This window comes from Hakea prostrata, chromosome 5 (assembly GCF_041222555.1).
Source record: "Hakea prostrata isolate BN-2017 chromosome 5, UWA_Hpros_2, whole genome shotgun sequence".
Lineage (NCBI taxonomy): Eukaryota > Viridiplantae > Streptophyta > Magnoliopsida > Proteales > Proteaceae > Hakea > Hakea prostrata.
In genome coordinates, this window is record NC_142604.1 from 4,290,398 (window position 1) to 4,313,837 (window position 23,440).

Below are 23,440 nucleotides of genomic sequence, written 5' to 3' on the forward strand. Positions count from 1 at the left end.
TCTTTCTTTCTTTCTTGGGAAATTTTCAACGCCTACCCCTGAGCTACCCATAAAATGAATGCCACCCTCTTGAGTTATATAATTTTTATTAGACCCCTTTGAAAGGAAAATATATCATTTACACCCCTTGCCACAAAGAAAGGCCGCCCCGGTCCGAATTTTTCCAATCCAACCGAGAATATTGGATTTATTTTTTGGCAAAGCTGAAAACTCTTCTAAACAAGGAATACAAATATTTAAAGAAGACAATACAATGGCATGAACCAAGGTCGATCCGAACCAAAGAATAGAAATTGACAAAATGTCATACATGTAATAGACAAGGTCATCCTGCCTAAGGAATGAGTCGAGCCCAAGCCCTTAAAATAACGGTTGTAACAACCACCACAAACATTAAGCACAGTGAATACGATATATGTATCTTCCATCATAAACGCCATAAGAGGCGACATGCCACAAATTAATTGGATATATGTTACACATTTACAAGGAAATGAATTGTTCATTTTCTTGTCAAAAATGGATAGGATATTAGTTCATCCTCAACTATTGATTACCGGGGTCACAATATACCGTGATGGGTCTCACTTTTTATAATTTTTATTATTATTATTTTTCACTTGTTTGTCCATGTATTTATGGTTATAAAACTTTTGAGGGAGCATTCTTTACTCCCCGTTAGGAGAGATGATCTACACTTAAATCTCACATTTGAGTATTGATGTGAGTTAAAACTAAGGACAAAGACAACTATGCTTGATTTGTTTTTTTGTTTTGCTCTATGATGTATGACTTTCTCTCTTCTTTGAAAATCCTCCAAAGTTTGAAAGATATGATTCATAAAAGCATTTTTAAATTTAAAATATAAGAATTGAAATCCCTGTTGTTTTACTAAAAAAAAAAAAAAAATCCCTTTTGCCTAAGCTTTAGATGTCTTGCTCGTGGTAATTGGGATCTAACGCTGGTACCACGACGAGAGCATCTAATAGTTGGACACTTGCCTAAATACAAAGAATTTGAATTTAAAATATGAAAATAATATAAAAAATAAATAAATAAAAATTAATTGAGATTCAAGATATGAAGATAATATTAGAAATAAATAAATAAAATTAATTGGGATTTAAGATATAGGAATAATATTGGAAATAAATAAATAAGAATTAATTGAGATTAATGTCATTAATAATGAGGGATATTTGACTGATAAACTGAATAACCAAAGGGATGATATTAATATTAAGAAATAATTCAGGGGTGTTGTTGAAAATTTATCTTCTTTATTTCGTCCATTCTATCATTTTCCTTATTTCAACTTTTCAAGTGCTTCGAAGGCTCCGCTGGCGTTGCTTGCCTTAGCTGGTGGGACTCTCTACCCAACTAGTACTTGTGTGTGGGGCCACCCTCCTTTCACCATCGATGACCACCAGGGAGATATTCTAGGTGTGAACACTTATATGATAAAATATTGTATTCGTCCTATTGGCTTTCTTGTAAAGGAATAAAGATAAGTCTGCCAAAATCCCAAAACACTCTTGAGGAGTGGGAGTGGGACTAGAGCATAACTGCGTGATGGATAAGGTAGTAGAAAGTTTATTTTGGGAGGTGCGGATTTTCTATTTTGCCATTGTCCACGTGTCCATGATCTGTAAATGACCTCACAGTGATGTGGTGTCACCCATGCATGAATCGTCCCCAGAGCCAAGAAACCCTAGTTTCTCTTTTCTTTGGATATGAGGTTTGTTCGGACCAATTTACACGCTCGACTATATCCTCAACATGGATTTTGCTTAGAAGCATTGGACAGGACAAATTTAATCTAGATCATGTAATTAATTTATATGTAAACGATCTAGATTAAGTAAATGATATATAAACGGTTAAGATGTTCAATGCTCCGAACAGTGTTGCTCCCAAGCAAAATCCCCTCGATATCTTTTGGGAGCATTGAATCTTAACCTCTTCGCTTAGAAGCATTGGTTATTGCCAATAGATGAAGTCGTTGATGGTAAGTATCAATGAGCATTTGTTTGTTGTTGCACAAGTATTTCCTTTGTGACCCTTGGATCGTAATATGTGATATTTTTTAGATTCAGTAATTGTGATTACAAGAGTGAGAATATGACATTCCATCTATCTTTAAAATGTCAAATTTCATGACTTGAGAGATGCCTATACACAATAAACGGTAATTTGTATCAACATTAAGGAAAAAAATCAACATCCCAAGAAAATGAAAAGACCCAAAATACACAAAGAGTCATCCTTTTCTTAGAAACATCCCAATCAGGCACAATATACTAAAGGCAAAACAAACAAATACAACACTAACATTTAAAAACTAAAATTAAGCTTAATCTCATCCATTTAAAAAAAAATGTATTGACACAATTGATGACTTTTTTGTCCTTTTTCTTGGAACAATTAGTTGATTAGAAGAAATGATGAATATATCGTTAGTTGTATTATTTCATAATTTATAAATTATCCTTACTCTCTTTTGATTTTATAGTGTTATCTTTTGTAAAATAAATCCTATGTTTCTTCTTCTTTTTTTCTTTTATTTTCTTTTTGTTTTTTGTATTTGTGTTTCTTTAATATTGGAAATGAAATGCTATTCGCAAGGTCGAACCCATGATTTCTCCCCTGAAAAGTATGATTTTTTTTTCTTTATTTAATTGTCATCTTCCTAAATAGTTTTGTGTCGTTTTCCTAAATAATTTTAAATTCAGTAACTTCATACTATGAAGAGAGAGTTTTGCCCATTGAACCAAACCCTCAAAGGTTTTTTTTTTTTTGGTAGTAACCAAACCCTCAAAGGTTAACATTTAAAACCTTCCATACCTGAATTATGTTGATGTGATAAGACTAGTGAAGCCACCTGCTCTTGATTTATATACTTTCATAGTGATCCACAATCTATGAAAGTGATGTTTAATTTTCCACGTTATCATTACAAGGAAGAAAACGACTAAATTGGACCATCCATTATCATTATAGCAATTATATCCCATCATATTGCTTTCGCCACATGAACGGGCAATGTTTATCTAAATATATAGATCAAATAAAATTTAAAAAAGAAAGAATTAACACCATAATCTATCCTATAAGGGAGGCCTATACTATTTTTTTTTTTCTTTAATTGAAAGTCTCATGAAGATTTTAAATTATAATTCACCCCTTCTCTCGAAGTTATGAGTTATTTTACCAAATTTCTTGAAGAGAGTTGTCTCGCACCCTTAGGTATTTTTTACCTATTTATATGTGTCGGTTTCGGGTATAGGTACCCTTTTATTAAAGGTCGTTCAAGCTTTTTCTGGGAGTATGACATGTGTTACTTCAGCGCCTATTACTCGGACATTGGCTTAAGACAGTACTTGTTGTCTGTCCCTCTCCTGTTGGTAGTAGTGCTCGGGTTGCACTCATTTAAAAATAAATCTATTATTTATGGACACATTTTCTTATAGTACACTTTTTTCTATTATGTTAGAAGTGACATTATTCTAAGATAGACTTATGATAATTGGAGTGAATTATGGATTTATTCTAACCAATCAAGATCATGATTTTACTCTTTACAAATTGTTTATTTTGAGATTAAGGAGTCTAATCTTCTATTGTCCAACACATCTTGTTGATTTTGCTACCTATTGTTAGATGGTTACATGGGTTAAAAAAAATGCATTGACTTGAGACATTAATTTTGAATTCAAATAAAAATAATTATACAATTGAATTTTAGATCCATTACAACATTTCAATATTCACAACAAAGCAATATTGAATGGCAAACAAAAAGAAAAGAAAAATTAACTAGCTTTGAATGGACCCACAAAATTGGATTCTAAGAAGAGAGTTATGATGGATGATGTATGATGGATGAAGGTGCCTATTAAAATTTGGGATGATGCAGATGGTCAAGAGTTATCGTATACGTTATTGAGAAAAATAATAATTGAAAAAGTTTAGGTTGAGATATGCATTAAAAGTCGTCAAGGCATGTTCATTCAACTACTCCAAAGTCCAAACGAGATGAGATATTTTACTATAAAACTAAATAAATGAAGTGGGTCCAGCTGTTTATGAAGTTGGTGGAAGACCTTGTGAACGTGGAACCAGATAGGATGATAAAGAATAATTTATTTTTATTAGTGTAAAAGAAAATAAGGTATCAATACCCAAAAAGAAAAGGGACCAAAGGGTAGAACGGAATTGTAATAAGGGATCGATTTTAGTGTTGTGCAGTACTGTGCTCCGGACGATTGAAATTAACTGTCCGTTTTTCAAAAGTATGATTTTTTGAAAATGGACGATCGAAATCTCAATCATTTGCTGTAGGTGCTATGCAATTAATGCACAACACTCAAGCAGTTTCATAAGGGATCATATATCACATGCAGGGATTTTTTGCCTCCACAAGATTTCAATACTAGAAACTTGCTTAAGCAGACGAAGCTGCTTACCACTTGGACCAATCCCGTTGATAGATTTGTCACATACTTATCATGAATCCGGATCATCTCCCCATCGGAGAGCACTCCCATCAGTGGAGCACGGAGTGCTCCTCGATGGCTTCCTGACCACAAAACCAGTGGGTCCCACTGGTGAAAAAAGTTTATTTTTGTTCAAAAAGTGTTTTTTTACCGTAGGCCCCACTGATCTTTGTGGTTAGGAAGCGTCGGGGTCGCTGATCCGGACTCACTCACCATTAGGGTAAGATATCTCAATTATCCTGAGGTTAATTTAAACCTTATTAGTTTTTTGGGTTCCAAATTATCTAGTGTGAATGGAATGCATATCTCAATGGTTTAGAGGAAGTGTGAGATCCTTTTAGAAACGCATTAATCATAGAATCAGGGTGTTTAGTGCATCTCCTGTTCGACATGAACCGAAATAAAAATGCATATTTGATTTGGTTAAAACTATTTTCTATGGCTGCGATAGAAGATCCATAGTGCGGGGGACACATCAGACGATGATAAGGCGGCGCAGATTACTCGACTTTTTTCAGTTTTGGATAATTAAGAATGGGAAGGAAAGAATCTCGCATGCGAGCCGTGCGGCGCGCAACGGCTTTCTCACGCAGGGGGCTTTAGGTCATTTTGTTCACCTACCTATAACGATTAAAATACGATTTACGTTATACAAAAAACAAGCAATCAAGAAGAACTATAAAACTCATCAAGCTGGCTATGGAAGAGTAACTTGTGATCGATCACCTTGGCCAAGTCACATTCTGCTTTGCTTACTCTAGAGGTAATATTTCTGGGATTCAAGCAGAAGCAACAGCTGTTAAAAGAACCCTACAACTTGTTATTTTCAGAAATATAAAGCAAGTGATAGTTGAAGGGAACAATGAAGTAGACCTGTAAATGGATAGTCGAAATTTGCCTCTCGAATTTACATTTGTATTCGTTTAAGGGTATCCGTCGGCTAAGTAACTGGATTCGGATTCGGATAATTGCTTATCGGATCGGATAAAATCTAGATAAAAATTTATCGAGTAAATTACATTTTATCTTTAAAAATGGATGATAATCAGATTCGAATACGGTAATCGGATTTGAAAATAGTATTTGGTAATCGGAAATTAGAAATTTATAATAAAAAATTATAAAAAAAGTGACAATTATCAATCAATAATCGGATAGTTTATCGGATCGGATATCTGATAAAGTTTCGGATTCGAATTCGGATGCCTTCTTTAAATTCTTGCCAGATTCGGATAGCAGATTTACTAATTGGATTCGGATTCGGATTTGGCTATTGGTGTATCCGAGCCGAACCCGATCCGTTTATAGGTATACAATGAAGCAATTATTCAGCTCATAAATAGTGGGGGAAAAAAGAATGTCTTTGGAGAATTAGACATGTCATGGAAGATATACAAATTATTCTTATCAATGCAGCGTTAGTAAAATAGTAAAATCCATACTTTTCAGTGGAGAGGTCGGGGTTGGACTCTTGAAGATGACAAAGCGTCTTTTTAAGAATCTAATAATTTAGATTTCTTTTTCAAATTTCTGTGAAATTTAAATTTAGATAATGATTTTGTTAATCAGATACAGGAGATCCATTTACAGGTTTCCTTAATAAGAGATTTTCTTTTAAATAAATGCCTTTTTTTAAATAAAAAAAAAAAAAAGGAGTAAAAGTAACAGTTGAACTGTCAAAAACCAGACCAACTGTCAAAACGGACTAAGTGTTTTTTACATTAAAATTCCCACAAATCAGCTCAAGACCCCAAAATGTTTGTTGTCAGTAATCCCTGATTCCCTTCCCCCAAAAACAGTAATAAAGAAAAGTTCCAGTGGGTAGTGGGCTCTCTGGCCACTTCGAGGCATAAACGTATAATGTAAACTACTGATGTGGAGCTTCGAAATTCGAATCACCTCTCCTCCTCCTGGGAATCTCTTCCCCCACACACCGCCGCAAACAAGGAAGTGCCTCTCTTTCTCTTCCTCTTTCTCTCTCTGTCCAGCTAAAACTAAAAGTGGTAAAAGTGGTAAAAGTGATAAAAGTGGTGTGATATTTAATGATAAAATAAATAAATAAATAAATCCAGCTGCTTCAATTACTGAAACCGCTATTGATAATGACTGTTGACCGTGGAAATCTCCAACCAAGCTTTCGCTGTTCGCTGTTCGCTGTTCGGTGGTCACCCACTTTAATTAGTGCCTACACAATCCACAGAAAACCAGCGGATCTATGGGCCTGTGTGCCTGTTGCCAAAAATTTCTCCTGTCTTATTATTTTAACATTTCTACATCGGTGTCTTTCTGACACCCTGGCAGGTTTAACTCCCTGCTGTCAAACTTTTTTTTTTTTTTTACTTTATTGATTATAAAAATCGCCAATTTTACTTTAATTGGAATCTGTAACCCTGTAAGTGTGGCCTACGCCAGCTTTTGCTTACCTTTTAGCAAGCGATTTTCCTCGAATGCAGTTCCCTTTGTTTTTAAGGTATAATTACTGTTGTTGCTACACAGTTATACTCTGGTTTAATTATTATTTTAATTTTTATATTTTTTAAAATTACTAATTTAATTTTAAACTTCACGTGTAATTATTGTTGTTCTCTACGATTAAATTTGGTTAGTCGAGTAATGATGGGGTAATTTTTATTTATTTAAACTAAGGTTTTACTTTACTTATTCATATTTTATATTAAATTATTTTATTACTTTAGGACTTGTTTGGCTATTTGAGTTGGAGATTTCAAAAATCTAGAGGTTTCAAAATAAGTATTAAACATTCACCTATAACAGTCTAGTAACTCTATTGAAATTGAGGGGACCCCAGTAATTTTATAAAAATTAATGTATTTTTAGTAACTAAATTATAGTATAGGGGACAACAATGATTATCCTTATTTCTTATCGTGACATTCATTATTCTACTTTAATTTACATTAACAAGGAATTTGGGAGAATCTATTAGGTAACTCATGAGGATCTTAGAGCTATCCTACCAAAAACAAAATATAACCAAAGATCTTAGATCTATATTACTATATACTACATGCCTGCCTTATTTGATATAGAATTTCAGATAATGACCTCTTTTCACATTTTCTTCAAGGGAGGAAAGTTTTCTTCCTAACAGTCAAAAAGGGGTCTCCACCAGTCAGGCTCGGTTAGGTTGGATTATTTTCTGATACAACCTTTTCCCTTTTTTTTAGGTAAAATGTCTAATAGAACTTTACCAAGCTCTAGCCTCTAGATGGTGTGGTCACACATTTATTTATCTCAATGTGTAGAAGATTATACTCTTTTCTGTTGCAGTAGATTGCATCAATGGAGTTAATCAAAACATACACTAATTAGCTCATTGACTCCATTCGACTCGGCCATGCATCCATTTTACTAACACCATCAGTCTCATGGAGATATTAATATGTTCCGAGGGTCGAACCCACGACCTTTTCACTAAGAGGTGTTGGTTTCAACCACTAAAATAGCTCTGCGTTGACGTCTCAGTTGATTTTTATTTATTTATTTTTCAATATTACATCCAAATCTTAAGTTTAAAACTAACACCCATGAACCATATCTCCAAAATTGTATGAGAGGAAGAAGTCATGAAAGTGAATAAATAAGTTGAGCATAAGATTTTTTTATTCAAAGTTATTCTTGTCTTTTAAAAAAAGTTTGAATTGTTTACATTAGCATTTAACTATGATTTCCTAAACTATGAATTGGTAGGGAGTGTCATTGGCATATTTCCCCCCTATAAATGATCTGATTGATAAATAGGATAACTCTAGGGGTGACATTAATTTTTAGCAGTAACTCTAGGGGTGACGCTGAAAACTTTCCCCAAGAAGATAATCCTTTAATCTAAAATGTATTCGCATATGCATCAAAGAATCAAAACTCTTAAACCAAACTCCAAATAAGAGATACATGGGAAACCCAATCTTGAGGAGTGGCTAAGTTGATAAAAAACCAACTCCTCCAAGTAGGATATCGAGTTTGAATCCCCTCTTGAGCCAAGGGCGTAGCCCGTTTCTTATTTAATACCCCCATTAAGTATATAAAATCACTTGTTAAAAAAAAAAAAAAAAAAAAAAAAAAAAGAAGAAGAAGAAGAAGAAGAGAGATAAGTGGCAAGCCCAAATTGGCCCAAATGCTAGAGTAGAAATCCACTCAAGCTAAAGTTAGTTTGGCCAGGACCCAACCCACCACCAGACTTTTCAAGCCCAATAAGACTTTTTTTTTTTTTTTTTTTTGAATCTGAAGAGTTTATATATAGGATGGGGGAATATTACTAATATAGGTGTGGCCGGATGGGTGCGAACCCAGAACCTCCCCGTGGGAAGTTGGGCTTTTATTAGCCCTAACTCATAAAAACCTTAGGCTTTCTTTGATTGCAAGGTGTATTAAATAACAGGAAAGTTTCCAACTCTCCCCACCTCCCCAAACAAAGAAAGGATGTGAAATTTTATATAATTAAAAATATGAGATAAATTTTTATAATCACTAGTCTATTTGAGTATGCGAATGACTCCAAATCTTTCTATAGTTAGGTTATCAAATTTTCATTTTACTTTGTATCTAACGCCTTTTGACTTTAATAGGTAAATAAAAATCACACGTAAAATGTATCATTATTAAATGAGACATTAATTTATGGTCTGTTTGGTTACATGAGTTTTGAGATTTCAAATATCTAGAGATTTCAAATCTATGGAGTCATAATTCATAAAATTAATTGTTTAGTTAACTTAGGAACTATGGAATGAAATATGTTTGGTCGACATGATTTTTGTGAATGCGTAAATGTTTAGCGCTTTTATAGTAAGGATGAAATCCACCCTATACCCATAAATCTACAGATTCACGTTTGTAGTGTAAAAAGATGAATCTCTAGATTTCATGAATCTATGAATTTTTACAACTAAACATATAGAAATCTCGCATTCATAAATCCAGAGATTTCAGTAACCAAACCCATGTGGCTGTAAATATGTATGCTTCACTTTAGGATTAAAAAAATTTAATTCCTCTCCTTTAATACCCCTTCCAACTAGACAAAGCTACCGTTTACTTGCCAACCCATTTAATATGGTGGGACTAAGTTTGGTAATTATGTCAAGCATTTAATGGGTTACACCCCACAATTGGACCACTCCATTTGCTAATAAGGTGTGTTTTCAATTGAGAGGCTTTAGTAGGTTGGAAGTTGGAACTAATCAAATTGGCTAGCTTGCCCTAGAATTGGGACCCGTAGTCCCAAGCCAGACATATTCCTCCTTTAAATTGGAAATTTGAAAATTTTCATTGACAATACAAGTTTTCATAAGTTATAAAGTTGTGATTTACAAATTGAGCTAGCTCTTGGAATTAGTCATTTATTCGCTTAAGCAAGGTTCCGGTATCGAATCTTTGAGGATGCAAAAAATCCCCGCTGGGAGACTCACCCACCACAGCCAGGTGTGCGACGTTGGTCGAACCACCGGTTTATAAACCGGGGTTGGCAAACAAAAAACAAAAAAAAAATCATCGAAACATTCTTTTCTTTTGGGTCCATGATTTTCTTTGTGGATTTTTGTATTTTAAAAAAACTGCTCTTTTACATTTGATTTCAAGGAATATCTAGTTATAGTTTTCTATTTATTTCTTTTTATAATGAATGCCACCTAGTAATAGTCAAGTTTAGATCCTCAACTCGTTCGGGAGAGGTTTGTACTCTTCCTTATATTTTTTACCATACAATATGGTATTGAGTATTGACAAAATAAATCAAATGTGGACCCTAATTTCACTCTTAATGTGTGGTGAAGAGGTATGAGAAGAGCACAAACCTTGGTTGCGATGTGATGGATAGAGGATCTGGTTAGTACAAATCAGTACAATATGTTGAGGCCTGCGGGTTAGAGTTTGGATTAGCGACCATGACATGCTCCTTGGACACTTCCCGACCACAGAATACCGTGGGGGTGGGGGTGGTGTAGAGATACCACTTTGGGTATTGCCCCTTTTAAATTCTTTTATTTTTACGCCCCACCTAACTCCGCCAATGTTTGTTGCCGATCCCAAACCCGATTAGAGGAGGAGGATTAGTGCGATCAGGTCGGCAATCGGCACTCGACACCAAAAAAAATCTGGCCCAACTCTTTTCATGGATTCGACCTTATATGATAAATGATATGCTAGGGCGTCCTCCAACAAAAAAAGCGACGTGTTACACGAAGGCCCGAGTGTAGTAATAAATAGGCAAGGGTAGGTAAAGTGTCCCTTGTAAGTGATGTGTCGCATCAACACCCAAATGCGATGATAAGTAGGCAAGGGTGCCCAAGCCGTGGACAAATTTAGGTGAACAAGCTAGTCTAAAAATGTAGGATTAGATTGGCATCATAGAATCAGTTATAATACGGTGTAAGTGTTGAACAATTAAAAGAATCACATAGATAAAATCAATGTAACATAAATGAGGATGCTAAGATGTATCACGGGCAAAACTATGAAAGATAGGATAATGAATGATTACATTAAAGTTGATTTGAGAGTTGCTCATATAAGTGATAAGTTACGAGAAAATCGTTTGAGCTGGTACGGTTACGTTCAATGGAGTCTTATTAATGCCCCTGTATGGAGAAGCGATATAATCAAAGATGAAGGAACAAGAAAAGTTAAAGACAGACCCTAAGATAACTTTAGTAGAAGTGCTGAGAAAGGATATGCATAGTTAGACGTTGTATTTAGTATGACATCATACATAACTGATTGGAGAGCAAGAATCCATATAACCGATCACTTTTAGTTGGGACAAGGGTTATTGTTGTTTTTGTATTTGTAAATTACCTGATTTTGTTGCTGAGAAGTGTAAGGAGAGCACAGAGTGTTCCCGTCATGGGAGATGATCCGGAGTCATGGTTGAGGCATCCTTGTTAGGCAATCCTGTCTACATCGGAGTTTTGACATATTTTGTATTCTAGACTCGCCTTCTTTGACTTTGTGTTATTGGGATTGGGGACGAATCCCAAGTCAAGCCATAAGGGGTTCAAACTGTGGACGATCTCGCTAGAGTAGCAGAAAATTTATGCATACGTTGTCTTAATTTTTGTTTAATCCATATTTTCAATATAGAAGCAACAACCATGTATTAATTGTCCTCTTTTTTTTTTCGCCAATTGTAGTAATTGTCCTCATTAGGTGCAGAAAGTCAGCCAAACGGCCTAGCACCGTCGTGTTCTACTCTGCAATTGCTCCTTCCAAACCTGAAAATCATCGAATTTTACACCAGAGACGGTTGAAGAGGTGTGGGTTCTGTGTATCTCGTTTTACGCCGCATTGTCTGTGGTGTGGGTAGTGGGTTGCGCTCAATAACAGAGCTGCCAACTATATAGCTGCTCATCCTTCTTGTTAGTCTGCAACAATTCGAGAAAGAGAATTCGTTTTCCGGTCATTGCTTTCTTGCAAAAGGTATAAGTTCTCTCTCAGACATTTCCGCAAATGACATGTTGCACTTGTGTTAAATTCAGGGTGCTTGTTTTAGGATGGGAAAGAAGCGGATGTTGCCGATGGAAAATATTGACTTGACGGCAGTCAAGTATGAAAAGAAAGTCATAAAAGGTTTGTTCACTTCGATTGCCTATTGTTACTTCAGCTTAATTATTGGATTGTTTTAGAATGTGGTCTGGTTTTGTTTCAATTTATGCACTAACAAATACAAGAAAGATTTGGTTGGAGTTGGTTACATCTTCTTATTTGTTTTTCCTCCTGCAGCTCCTCATTTAACAGGTTTCAAATTGAAATTATTCGCTTGGATGGTCGAAACTCCACTCATAGGGTCCTTACTCACGTCTTCAATGAAGAAGCTGAACGGATTCAATGAGGTTGGGTTCTATGTTGAGTAGTACTTGTGTAGTTATACTATTGTGAAGTCTCATGTGTTGTCTGATCCATTTGGTGGTAGCTGTTTGAGACTTTGGAGATTGATGGCGATGTTTTAATTTACAGATGCTGCGGAGGACTGTGATACCAGAAAAACCCATGTTTAGACCCGAATTCCCACCTCAAGGTTTTCCCTGTTCTTGGTGTCTTGGCCTATATATTTGTTATCTTGGTGTCTTGGCCTATATATTTGTTATCTTTTCCAATTTAAGTTTAATTTGAAACTTGATTTAAGTCTTATACTCATCAATGACCTCGTGCTTAAGTTTCTGAATAAGGGGCCAAAAAGGCCACAGGATGATGTTTATATTGCAGATTCATGTTCTTGCTCTATTCAGCTGTCTATTTCGTCTTAATGAGATGATAGCATACGTTTTCTTCACCTAGGAAAATGGTTTCATTTTATAGAAAAGTGAATTGACCTTTTTCCGTTTGGATTGAATGCCATGCAAATTTCTGGAAGGTGAAAAGCTATCAGGAGTAAGATTAATGAGCGAGGCATCATTGCCAAGCAGAAATTGGTAAAATGGGAAGGACTTGCAAAAGAAAGGACAAGAAACCTGCCTGCAACTGGTTTAAATAGATATATGGTTGTCTGTCATGCCAAAGTAACATGGGTTGCATGATTTTGTGAATGTAGAGAGGGAATCTGGTGTCGTTGTCGTGGAAGAAGATAGTGGTGCTATTGACCGTGTCGACTTAGCTTTGAAGTGTCTTCCGCCTTATGATCCTGCACTGCACTGGACTGGTGACTTTCCATTTTTGTACTGGAAGATCCGTGATTATGCACATGCTTATCGATCTGGGCATGTGACCCCAACAATGGTAAATGAATGCAGATTCTGCTGTGTTGTGACATTTTCCTTTATATAATTCTGTGAAGGGAGAAATGGATCTCCAATATACAGGTAGCAGAGAAAGTTATCTCAGCCATAGAGGAATTCAACAAGAACAACCCTCGGATGCCATTCTTGATCAGCTTCAATGCTGAGGAGCTGAGGACACAAGCTGCTGCTTCTACACAGCGGTTTAAGGAAGGTACTTTTTCTAGCTGGGGGTCTTGGTATATTTTTTTCTGCATGATAGAGTAATGTTGCTGCCCCATGTGTTGGAGATGGTTGAGTATGTTGTTATCGTCCCTCAGGTTTTTGGTAAGAATGTGGGCATTGGTTTTTGCAGGAAACCCACTTTCTATTTTGGAAGGCATATTCATGGCGATCAAGGATGATATAGACTGTTATCCTTACCCAACTAAGGGTAATATCATTTTTGTTATTCTGACAAATATGTTAGTCCCCTTAGACATGCTTCATGTTTAAATTGGTTCTCTCAATGTGTCAGGTGGAACAACATGGATGCATGAGGTCCGTCCAGTTAAAGAAGATGCAGTTTCTGTTTCAAGATTGCGGAACTGTGGTGTAATTTTTATTGGGAAGGCAAACATGCATGAGTTGGGCCTTGGGACTACTGGAAACAATCCAAACTATGGGTAAGGATCTGAATAACAGTGTTAAGGTTTCCCCAGAATGTGTGAACCATGTTTTACAGTTCACTAAAGCATCATTTGCAGCTTGTACTCAAAATCCTCTTAAGCTTTTTGTCGAGGATTCTCCATTCCCTATGCCATTGGGGAGCCTGGTTTTAACCTGTACCACAATTGTTGGCATCTGTATGCCGTATGGTGATAAAATGAATTATGTTCTAGATAGTTGGTGTTGTCTTTTTCCTACTGTTGCTCCTTTTTCATTGTATCAAAATATTGAATACTGTACCACTGTGGGATGTTCGAAATCACCTTATAAGTTATAACTAATCCATTTTCTGCACCTCTCTTCTTACAGGTCAACAAGGAACCCTCATGCACTAGATAGGTATACTGGAGGATCTTCTTCTGGCCCAGCAGCGATTGTAGCTTCTGGACTATGTTCAGCTGCACTAGGAACAGATGGTGGAGGTTGTAGAAAATGATAGGAATGTTGATAGCAATCGTTTCTTTTTAAGATTATACTAATCTTGTGCTTTCATTTTTCTGCAAAAGGCAGGTTCAGTGCGAATTCCTTCCTCACTTTGTGGCATAGTGGGGTTGAAGACAACATATGGGCGTACTGACATGAAAGGGTGAGCTGGTGAACAAAGGATTTTAAGTAATCATTGGCTGCTGTCTACCCTTTCATCTTCATGAAGATGACATCCTTTTGTCATATTTATTCAAAATACTAGTACTTTAGGAACTTCAAACAGTAATTTGTGGCATTCTGGTTATTTCTTTGTCAAAAATTATACCAAATCCTGTTATACTGTATAGGAAATGAAAACTACATAAATAGAACATCATTACAAAGTGGGAATTCCAAAACCAACTTCCTAACTTGCTGAATCCTTTAAAGTCTTTAGGTTTGGCTAGGATATTCTTGTCTATTTGCAGGCTCAGATTTTTGTGTGTTAATCACTCTTTATATTTTGCTTGAGAGGTAGGTTGAAACATTTGTACCCAATGGTTCATGATGCCCAACTGCATCTAGGTGGTGTAGTGGAAGGCTATACAAATATATCTGGATTTTTCTTTAAAGGGGGTGGGTAGTTGGGGAGACTACTGAACTACAATTATCATGTAGCTATCAATTACCTTGATTATGTGGATTATAAAGCTTTCTTGTTTTGTTTGGGTTGGGGTGGGATTTTTTTTGGGGGGGGGGGGGGTTGTGATGATGAAGGGACTTGATCACTGGTCTTTGTGATTGTGACAACATGATACAGACTTAAATAGATTTAGGATACATGTTCAACTAAGAAATAAAGTAGTTAATTAGATTTATTTGGAATAACTGGGTTTCACTGGTTAATGAATGTAAAAGATTTATTGCTAAGCTTTCTATCCACATAGCTGGGAGCCTAGGATAAGGGTGAGTTGTTTTCTATCCACAGTTGAATTTAATGTTCTCTTATCTTTCCTATGATACAGAAGAAATTTAAATAATTTTATTTATCATCTAAAGATAATGACACAAATATTTGTTATTAGCATCAAGTTTTTTGGCAAAAGGATGATATGTACTACTCTTTTTATGAATAGAGCATCCTAGTGCACAACTCCTGCTACTGCAGGGTATGCAAGGGGAAAACATACACAGCCTTAACCACTGCTTGTCAACAGAGAATATTTTCAGGTTTTTGCAATAGTGCAAATTCACTGTTGCACCAAGGCTTCCCCATTAATATACTGCTCTTCTTAGCTTTATTTCAATTTGTGTCAAGCTGATAAGTTCAGAATGATTTTGGGCTTTATCCCGCATCACCGGTTCAAGTTTAGCTCTTCTGAATTTTATTTTGCAGATCACTTTGTGATTGTGGGACTGTAGAAATTATTGGTCCAATGGCATCAACAGTTGAGGATGTTATGCTAGTGTAAGCTTTCATCCTTGGATGCTTAATGAATGAATTGAACTACCTGTGCTGTCTTTGCCAATGTCTTATTTTCATTTGACTGACTCTTCCTCTAGGGCTTTCCTCTTGCCTGTTCTGTGTCATGAATCTGGTAGGCTATAGCTATTGTTTTGCCATCCAATAAACTTCTTTCATTTAATGGTTGATGTACTATGTCCAACATTTCAAACTCCTTCATTCTAATATCTTTTGTGAGCCATTACTATTGTGGTTAGCAAGCAAATTTTCTGTTGTAACTCATTTATTTATTCATTATCAAAGTCACAACTTGGTTTGGCCAAAATGATGAATTTATTATTATTATGATGATGATGATGGTAATAACAACAGTGAGAGTGACTAGAGATGGTCCAAACAGTTCTTATGGTAAAAGTTCTCATAAAATCATGTGTGGTGAGTGAAAATCTTGCTGAAGTACTGATGCCTTTAATGGTTTTATGGTTCCTAACTAGATCCTGGTCAGGCTACTCCTGATTTGCGAAGGATTTATTTCCTAGATTGGGGGCTTCCCCTACCTCCTCACATAATGCATTTGCTTGTTTTTTCTGGTCTCAGCTAAACATGTATGCTTATTAAAAATTTTGATTGCTATGAACTCCACTACTACTTTATTTATGTATCATTTGGAGTTTCATTCAGGATATCCAATATGTGCACTCTTTTGACTTCTGTAATTTGAGAAGTTAAAAGGGAATTGTTTCTGTCTCTCATGGGACTAATGTTATTGCATTTGATGGTGTTCTGACGGTAATGATGCATCATTCAGGTATGCTGCAATATTGGGCTCATCTACTACCGATAGGATCAGTTTGAATCCGGTAACATTTCAAACCTATTCTGCAATTAAATATACACAGCATCTTTTTACTGTTCTTTGAACTGAAATTACTGTGGGCATGTTTAGTGATCGTTCAACCTCTTAAAACTCCAGTTTGTATTATTGTTTATTTGTGACTGCTCCCTACTTTCTTGAGGCTGAGGCTTTTTGTGAACTGGTGCTTAGTGTGCTACCTTTCAACTTACCTAGAAACTAAAACCTGTCTACTTAAAAAAAAAATGCACCTTTGATTTTTTTTTAATTAATTTTACAAAGTATAATTTTTTCCAAAGAGAAATTGATATCTCTGTTTTAACTCAGTGGTAAAAACTAAAGCATATCCTTCAATTTTTTTCAGATATGAAAGTGCATCAAGAAAATGCATGATACAGATTGTGCATCTATCTGCCTGATGTTTATGAGACTTAACTTCTCTGACTTTGATATTGTATTTTAGTTTAAGTAATGAAACACTATTGTCTAAGGTGACTGTACAAAAGTCCCTATTTGCATAACTTCAGCTCCAAGTCTGTTGTTCTGTTCATCTACCTTTTCTTTTAATCTTCCTCAGTTCAAGTGACCAGTTCAAGTGACCTTTTTCTCAGCATTAACAATGAAGCCTTTCATATATACCAGAATAATTGTGACTTTTCCTTATTTTGTCTATCATTTTTCTTCTAATGCATTTTTTTGGGTAGGAAAAGGCTATATCTTGAGCCAATATATTAAATGAAGAAACTATGGAATGTGTTATACCCCTTATATTTTTCATTTAGATCTGTGCTGATCATTTTTGTGGCTGTTAGATCATTTACTTCACCTCATATACTGCAGTACTGGCATGCTTATGTGTTGTGTTTTGGGAGGAGGGCTGAGTGGTGGGGTTCTTATTCTTTTCCTATTCTCTTTTACAACTGACATCATGGGAAATCATTATGAAGCCGTCTGAAAGTTTGGCTATTAAGTTTTAATTTCAGGACATTTCTTTGTTCAAATAATGGAATGCCTCCTATGGTTTTCATGAAATGATGTTGCGATTATTGGAAAAGATTACAAACTCTTGGTTACTGTTCCGGTCTCTGTAATGGCTATTCTTGAATTTTTTTTCTTCTTCATCTATGATTGCTTTAAGACTTGTTAACATTTCTGTCTCTCAGATATAAAGATATTATACCTTGTTGCAAAAGGTCAGTTTGGTAAGAATACTGAAATATTACAAAAAGAAATTAGAAAGTGGCCACCGTAGTATTGATTTCTATAACATTAGAGTGAAGCTATGAAGGATGGCTTCCATTTAAATCCTTATCTTCAACCTAGCTACTTGCTGGTTTTGATGCCGATTTATGCTTTGTTTTCATGACAAGGTTTCACATGATTGTCCCATACAAATTGATTGCAACTCGTGCCTTTTTTTCTTCTTTTTTTTGTTCCTCCCTCTGTATGATACTATGAGACCATATCAAATGGATCATGCAAACACTATTTATGCTTTTATGGATCTCTTTTGTTTCTTTCATTAAGATTGTACTTGCACATTTTGAAAATCTCTTGCTTACCTGTAGCTTTATTGTTATTTGGATTCTGTACCCTAGACATGGCATTGCTATATGCTTAACTTCTTATTAAATTTGATTAGTACCCCCAAAAACTATCATCAAAACAATTGTCAACTCTTTTTTGTAGTCACCCCCTTGTTTTCCAAATTTGACATCATATGAAAGTTCAAATGCTTTACGATCACTACGACTGGGGAAGTACACAGAGGTATGGATCAAAGATTGTCTTATTTTTAGATAGAATGAAGTTTCTAGTCTCATAGGTTCCAAGTATAACTTCATTCCTATGTTGAGATAGGCTGAAGCTTCTACTTCCATAATTTCCAAATATAACTTTATAGCCTGGTTTTTGTATGCAGTGGTTTAATGATGTCCACTCAACTGATATTCCTGATAAGTGTGAAGATATTCTTAGTATGCTTTCACGAACTCATGGATGTGAAGTAAGTCTCATATGTGTGCTGCCTCCAACTTGTTTTCCTCTCTTATGAAAAATAAGCTTTAGGATTAACATATGCAACATTTACTTATTTTCTCTCTAAGATCATAGAGATTGCAATACCGGAGCTCCGTGAGATGCAAATTGCCCACGTTGTTTCAATTGGTTCTGAAGGACTTTGTGGATTAAATCCCGACTGTGAGGATGGGTATGTTTTCTTACTTGTATTAGTCTACAACTCCAGTGGTTTTATGTGGTTCCTTTAATTAATGAGATTTAACATGGTGATTTCTTAGTCATATTTCATAATCCTGAGTTATATTAAAAGGTCTTCTTTTGTTCTGTAAGGAAAAATGCTCGGCTGACGCTAGATACTCGCGTAAATTTGGCACTTTTCCGATCCTTTACTGCAGCAGATTATGTTGCTGCCCAGCGTCTGAGGTGTGGAAATAATATTTGTTGAGTTGAATAATTCTTGTTCCTTGCTTAGTATTACTGCCTTAGCTTGAATTATTTGATATTTTCAAGGTTCTCTGGATTATTCCAAAGATGAACTTCAGAAGGTTTAGTAGAATCTTTGAGGTTGAAATTCAGGCTGTTAAAGCTAGTGGTAGTTTGTGGTGGACCTGTCTGCAATTGGGGGAGACTCCTCATTGTCGTAGGACTCCTTTGTTGTCATATTTTATCACTGCTATTACTGACAGTGCCCTAAGTTAATTTACAGTTCAGTAGTTTTGATGTATGTAATATTTTTTGGTATGTTGATTAAACAAAGGGTGAGGTTTGCTGGATGCTGGATAGGCATGTCTGTATAAAATAAATTGATAGGCACCTAGTTTGCCACGTGGAGGTTAGATAGTCTTGGTAGGTAGAGCCCAACGACCCCCTCCTCACATTTCAACCTTCAGCCCGAACAGAGTTTGCCATGTGACAAAGCAAAGCAGTTGAAAAATCTAAGACCTAAAGAGAGGGTGCAAACACTGCCGATTTAGTTCTTTCCCTAGATATTGCCACATCAGTGCCAGGCGTTGCTGTCCTTAGGGTTCCATATCGATGTAATGTTCCACTAGAACAAGATTTTTTGGGTGGTAGTCTTATATGTTTTTCATCCATGTATGCATTTCTATTTTGTTTATCTTTTTTGATATTCTTATTTTGGAATATCGGTGGAAAGTTTCTCAATTAGGCTGTTTCCAATTTAATGGTTGATTATAATACCTGATGTTTAATTTTTTTTGCTGTCTATCTGATGTTTATTTTATGCTTGTGTTCTCTCAAATTGATTGGATTTGATGCAGGAGACGGATCATGCACCATCATATGGAAATTTTCAAGAAGGTTGATATCATAATAACCCCAACAACTGGGTATGATCCTTCAACAGTACAGTATCATGGTCATAACTTCTTAAAATAGAATTATTATTGTGGCTGCTTTTAGATCGAGTTCTTTTTCTTGCGGTCATTTCCTGCCATTTTTTCATAGGCAATTCCTTTTAACATAAAGGATAAACTTGCATAACAGAGTAGATGCTCAAGTGTCTTTCACACAGTAAAAGTGGTCAAATATTGTATGTCTCTGTGTGTGTGTGTGTGTGAATGATGATATGTTTTCTTAAAACTGACAATGGATACTAGATGACTTAATTTCTGTTTGCATTACAGTATGACAGCACCTAAAATACCTCCAAGCTCGGCTAATCTAGGGGAGACAAATCTCGAAGTTTCAGGTCTGCCAGTATGCCTGCATTTTGATTTTGATTTTTCTCAGTTATTCTGAATACTCCAGACTCAAACTCAACCATGCTTCATCATTTATTCATTTGTTCCAAATATTTTCTTAGTAGGATGCATTTATTTCTTGATGCCGGATAAAGTCTACTGTAGGTATTAGGCCCAAACAAAAGTTAACTGAACTTATGCAAAAAATTGAGAAACTCTAGTAAAGTGACATTTTTAAAAATAAATATGAAATCAACTTCAAATATGTTGGTATTTGAATTTAAAGATTAAACAACAACAACAACAATAAGCCTTGTCCCAACTAAATGGGGCCGGCTACGTGGACTCTTGCCTTCCAATCAGTTCTGTTTGAGATAAGAATTAAGGAATGCTCAAAAAATGGAGCACATGAGTGATACCAAGTATCCTGTTATACCACACTGAAATATGATTCAATCTGTTATGTGAACCCATATTGACTATCTAATTTGGAGGGGTATGAGAAGATTTCACTTCAAATTGGAATGTATTGGTTTCCTCGGTCCCTTACCAGCGTGGGTTTTCTGTTTTCTCTCTTTTAATTTTTCAGATGACAAAAAGAATTTATTTATTGTTACTTTTAAATGATAAATAAAATTAATTAGCAAAGAGAGATAAATCCAAACTGTATTGTATGTGCACACTGTACAATACAGTATAGATAAAGTCGAGAAGAACCATTGACCAGATGAAGCTAATGGCTTCATGAGTGCTCCAACATCCTTATCAGGTCTAGATGCTCCAGTGTTTGCTGGTCCAAATCTAGTAAGAGATTCTAGTTCTCATCTCGTGCAGTCTTCATTGGAGATTCTATTGGTGATAGGAAACCTTAACTCTATCACTCCCTAGTCTCTGCGAAGTCATCCTATCACCTGATGAATCACCTGCTGTCAGGAACTCTTATACTTTTAAAGTACATTCAGATAAAGCTGTATTCAGCCAGCCAAAAGCTTAGATACTCGTGAATCACCAAAGGCTTATGGTGCTGAATTAATCTGAACATGACATTCCAAATAACCTCTTAATTTCTGCAGGTCCCATTCTTTTCTAGCCTTGTCTTTTAGCACATTTCTCTTTCTTAAGATATATTTTTATTTCCATTTTTCAGTGTTGAGGGAAGAAAAATAGCTTAACTGTGCACATAAAGTTAATTCTTGAAATTGTGCTTTTCAAAAAGCAAAGGGTACCATTTGATCGACTACAAAGTGATGAGAAATAATGCAAATTATATTTATAAGAAAATCCAAATTCAAAGCAAAGATAACGTCTTAGAGAATGGTTGAAAACTGAAGCAAATTTCTGCATTTTTGTATTTCTTTGCTGTGGTCCAATAATAAAATTTAGTTGAGTGAAGAAAAATTTAGATGCTATATCTGTGTATTGTTTACTGTACAATTACTTTTGATCATGACTAGATAGATTTGCATTGTTATTAACTTTAACATTACTTTGCAATAATTTACATCCAACCACATGGACCTAAAACATAGCCTCCCATTGGTTACTGGGTGATATTTGACAACTTTAGTTTTCACTTTTGACATCCATTATTTTCTTGTTCATCTAATGTCATGCTTTTATGTGTGTCAATTTCAGCATACCTCATGCGGTTCATACTCGCAGCTAATCTTCTTGGACTCCCTGCAATATCTGTCCCTGTGGGTAAAACTTATCTTATATGCATACATTCTCCAAGTTTGCTCTGTAGTTAATGTTTGATCTCCATGGATAATTTATTGGAGAGGCCTACCCTAAACTCAAGTGGTATAAGATCCACATTGGCTTCATTATGACAAAAAGTATTGGAGAGATAAGATTTCTTGTGTTACCTGCTGGTTTTGTTACAAATGACTAAACATGCTTTATCTGAATTTCTTCATAACTGGGAAGCTTCCCATCCAGGTTCTGTAGTTGATTAAAATTATGTTCTTTTTCAACACCCCTAAATTCCAAAACGAGTTTAGTCAAGCAGCATGTTTTCTACCCTGATGGATCCTATCTGATTCCAGTCTAATAAGAAAGCTGACATTGAGCTGATTCCAATTCTGCAAGCAAAAAATCTCACTCTCTCTCTTTTTCTATGAGTTGGAGCCAATTGAAATTGGGTGGGTTTCTTGCATCTCTTAGATTGCAGTTTAGGACTGATTTTTGTTAGAAGTGATCCTTGGCCCAGAAATGGTCCAGAGCACTTCAAGACCCTCCTTCCATCAGCTCAGACAAATCTTCAATATGAGCTTGTACTGTTGTATGTAGAGATCCTTTCCTAACATGTTGTTGCATATTCAGATTGGTCATGACAAACAAGGGCTTCCAATTGGCCTGCAACTGATAGGCCGTCCATGGGCTGAAGCATCAATCTTGCGTTTGGCTGCTGCAGTGGAGGTAGGATGATTTATGATATGTATGCTGTTTGAGGAGCTATTGCCACTTAATGTTCCATTTTCTTTCTTGCAATTGAAGAGCACAGAGTTGATATACAACATTTCCCTTCCATTTTCAGGAACTATCTTCAGATTTTAGGAGGCGGCCATCTACCTTTTATGATATTCTGAAGGGAAACTAGAGTGCTGCAAAACATTTAATGCACCACGCCAGTTTCCTTTCCTCTGTGGAATTGTCTGACCTAATCATATTTGAATAATTTGCACATTCTTCATTGGTTTTTTTTTCTTTGAAAATTTTTAGAACTAAAAAAAATTTCTTTTTCACTTTTTGAATTTTTATTTCGAGTTCTTTTAAAATGGGTTTAAAAAAAGATGGTTGTTTTGGGGAGAACCAAAAGGAAATTCCATTTCCATTCCCCAGACTGTTAAAAAACTAAAATTAGCCATTTTTCCTTTCTTTTTCATTGGATCTCTACGGTATGATCGTAATTTAGATCTATGCCAAGGTTTCAAACGGAAAGGAAAGATAATCTTTACCTGAATACCTTCTATTAACCAGTTTTTCGGAAAATCCAAGCACAAAGCACTTGTATTTTCCTAAAGTTCTGATATTGTTAACGCTTGGATTTTTTATTCTCC

At 35.5% G+C, this 23,440-nt stretch overlaps 1 protein-coding gene across 1 annotated transcript; it reads left to right on the top strand.

Moving 5' to 3' along the window:
- Positions 1–11,335: 11,335 nt before the first annotated feature.
- Positions 11,336–23,393, top strand: LOC149014523 (fatty acid amide hydrolase-like). Its single transcript, XM_089155414.1, has 21 exons — positions 11,336–11,930; positions 12,004–12,080; positions 12,234–12,343; positions 12,468–12,528; positions 13,042–13,226; positions 13,310–13,439; positions 13,581–13,658; positions 13,743–13,890; positions 14,243–14,355; positions 14,444–14,519; positions 15,735–15,806; positions 16,612–16,663; positions 18,346–18,426; positions 18,578–18,661; positions 18,762–18,865; positions 19,006–19,098; positions 19,956–20,024; positions 20,322–20,386; positions 22,014–22,075; positions 22,704–22,799; positions 22,918–23,393. The coding sequence occupies exons 2-21, from the start codon at positions 12,005–12,007 to the stop codon at positions 22,978–22,980; spliced, it is 1,818 nt and encodes a 605-aa protein (XP_089011540.1). The 5' UTR covers positions 11,336–11,930; position 12,004; the 3' UTR covers positions 22,981–23,393.
- Positions 23,394–23,440: the final 47 nt, after the last annotated feature.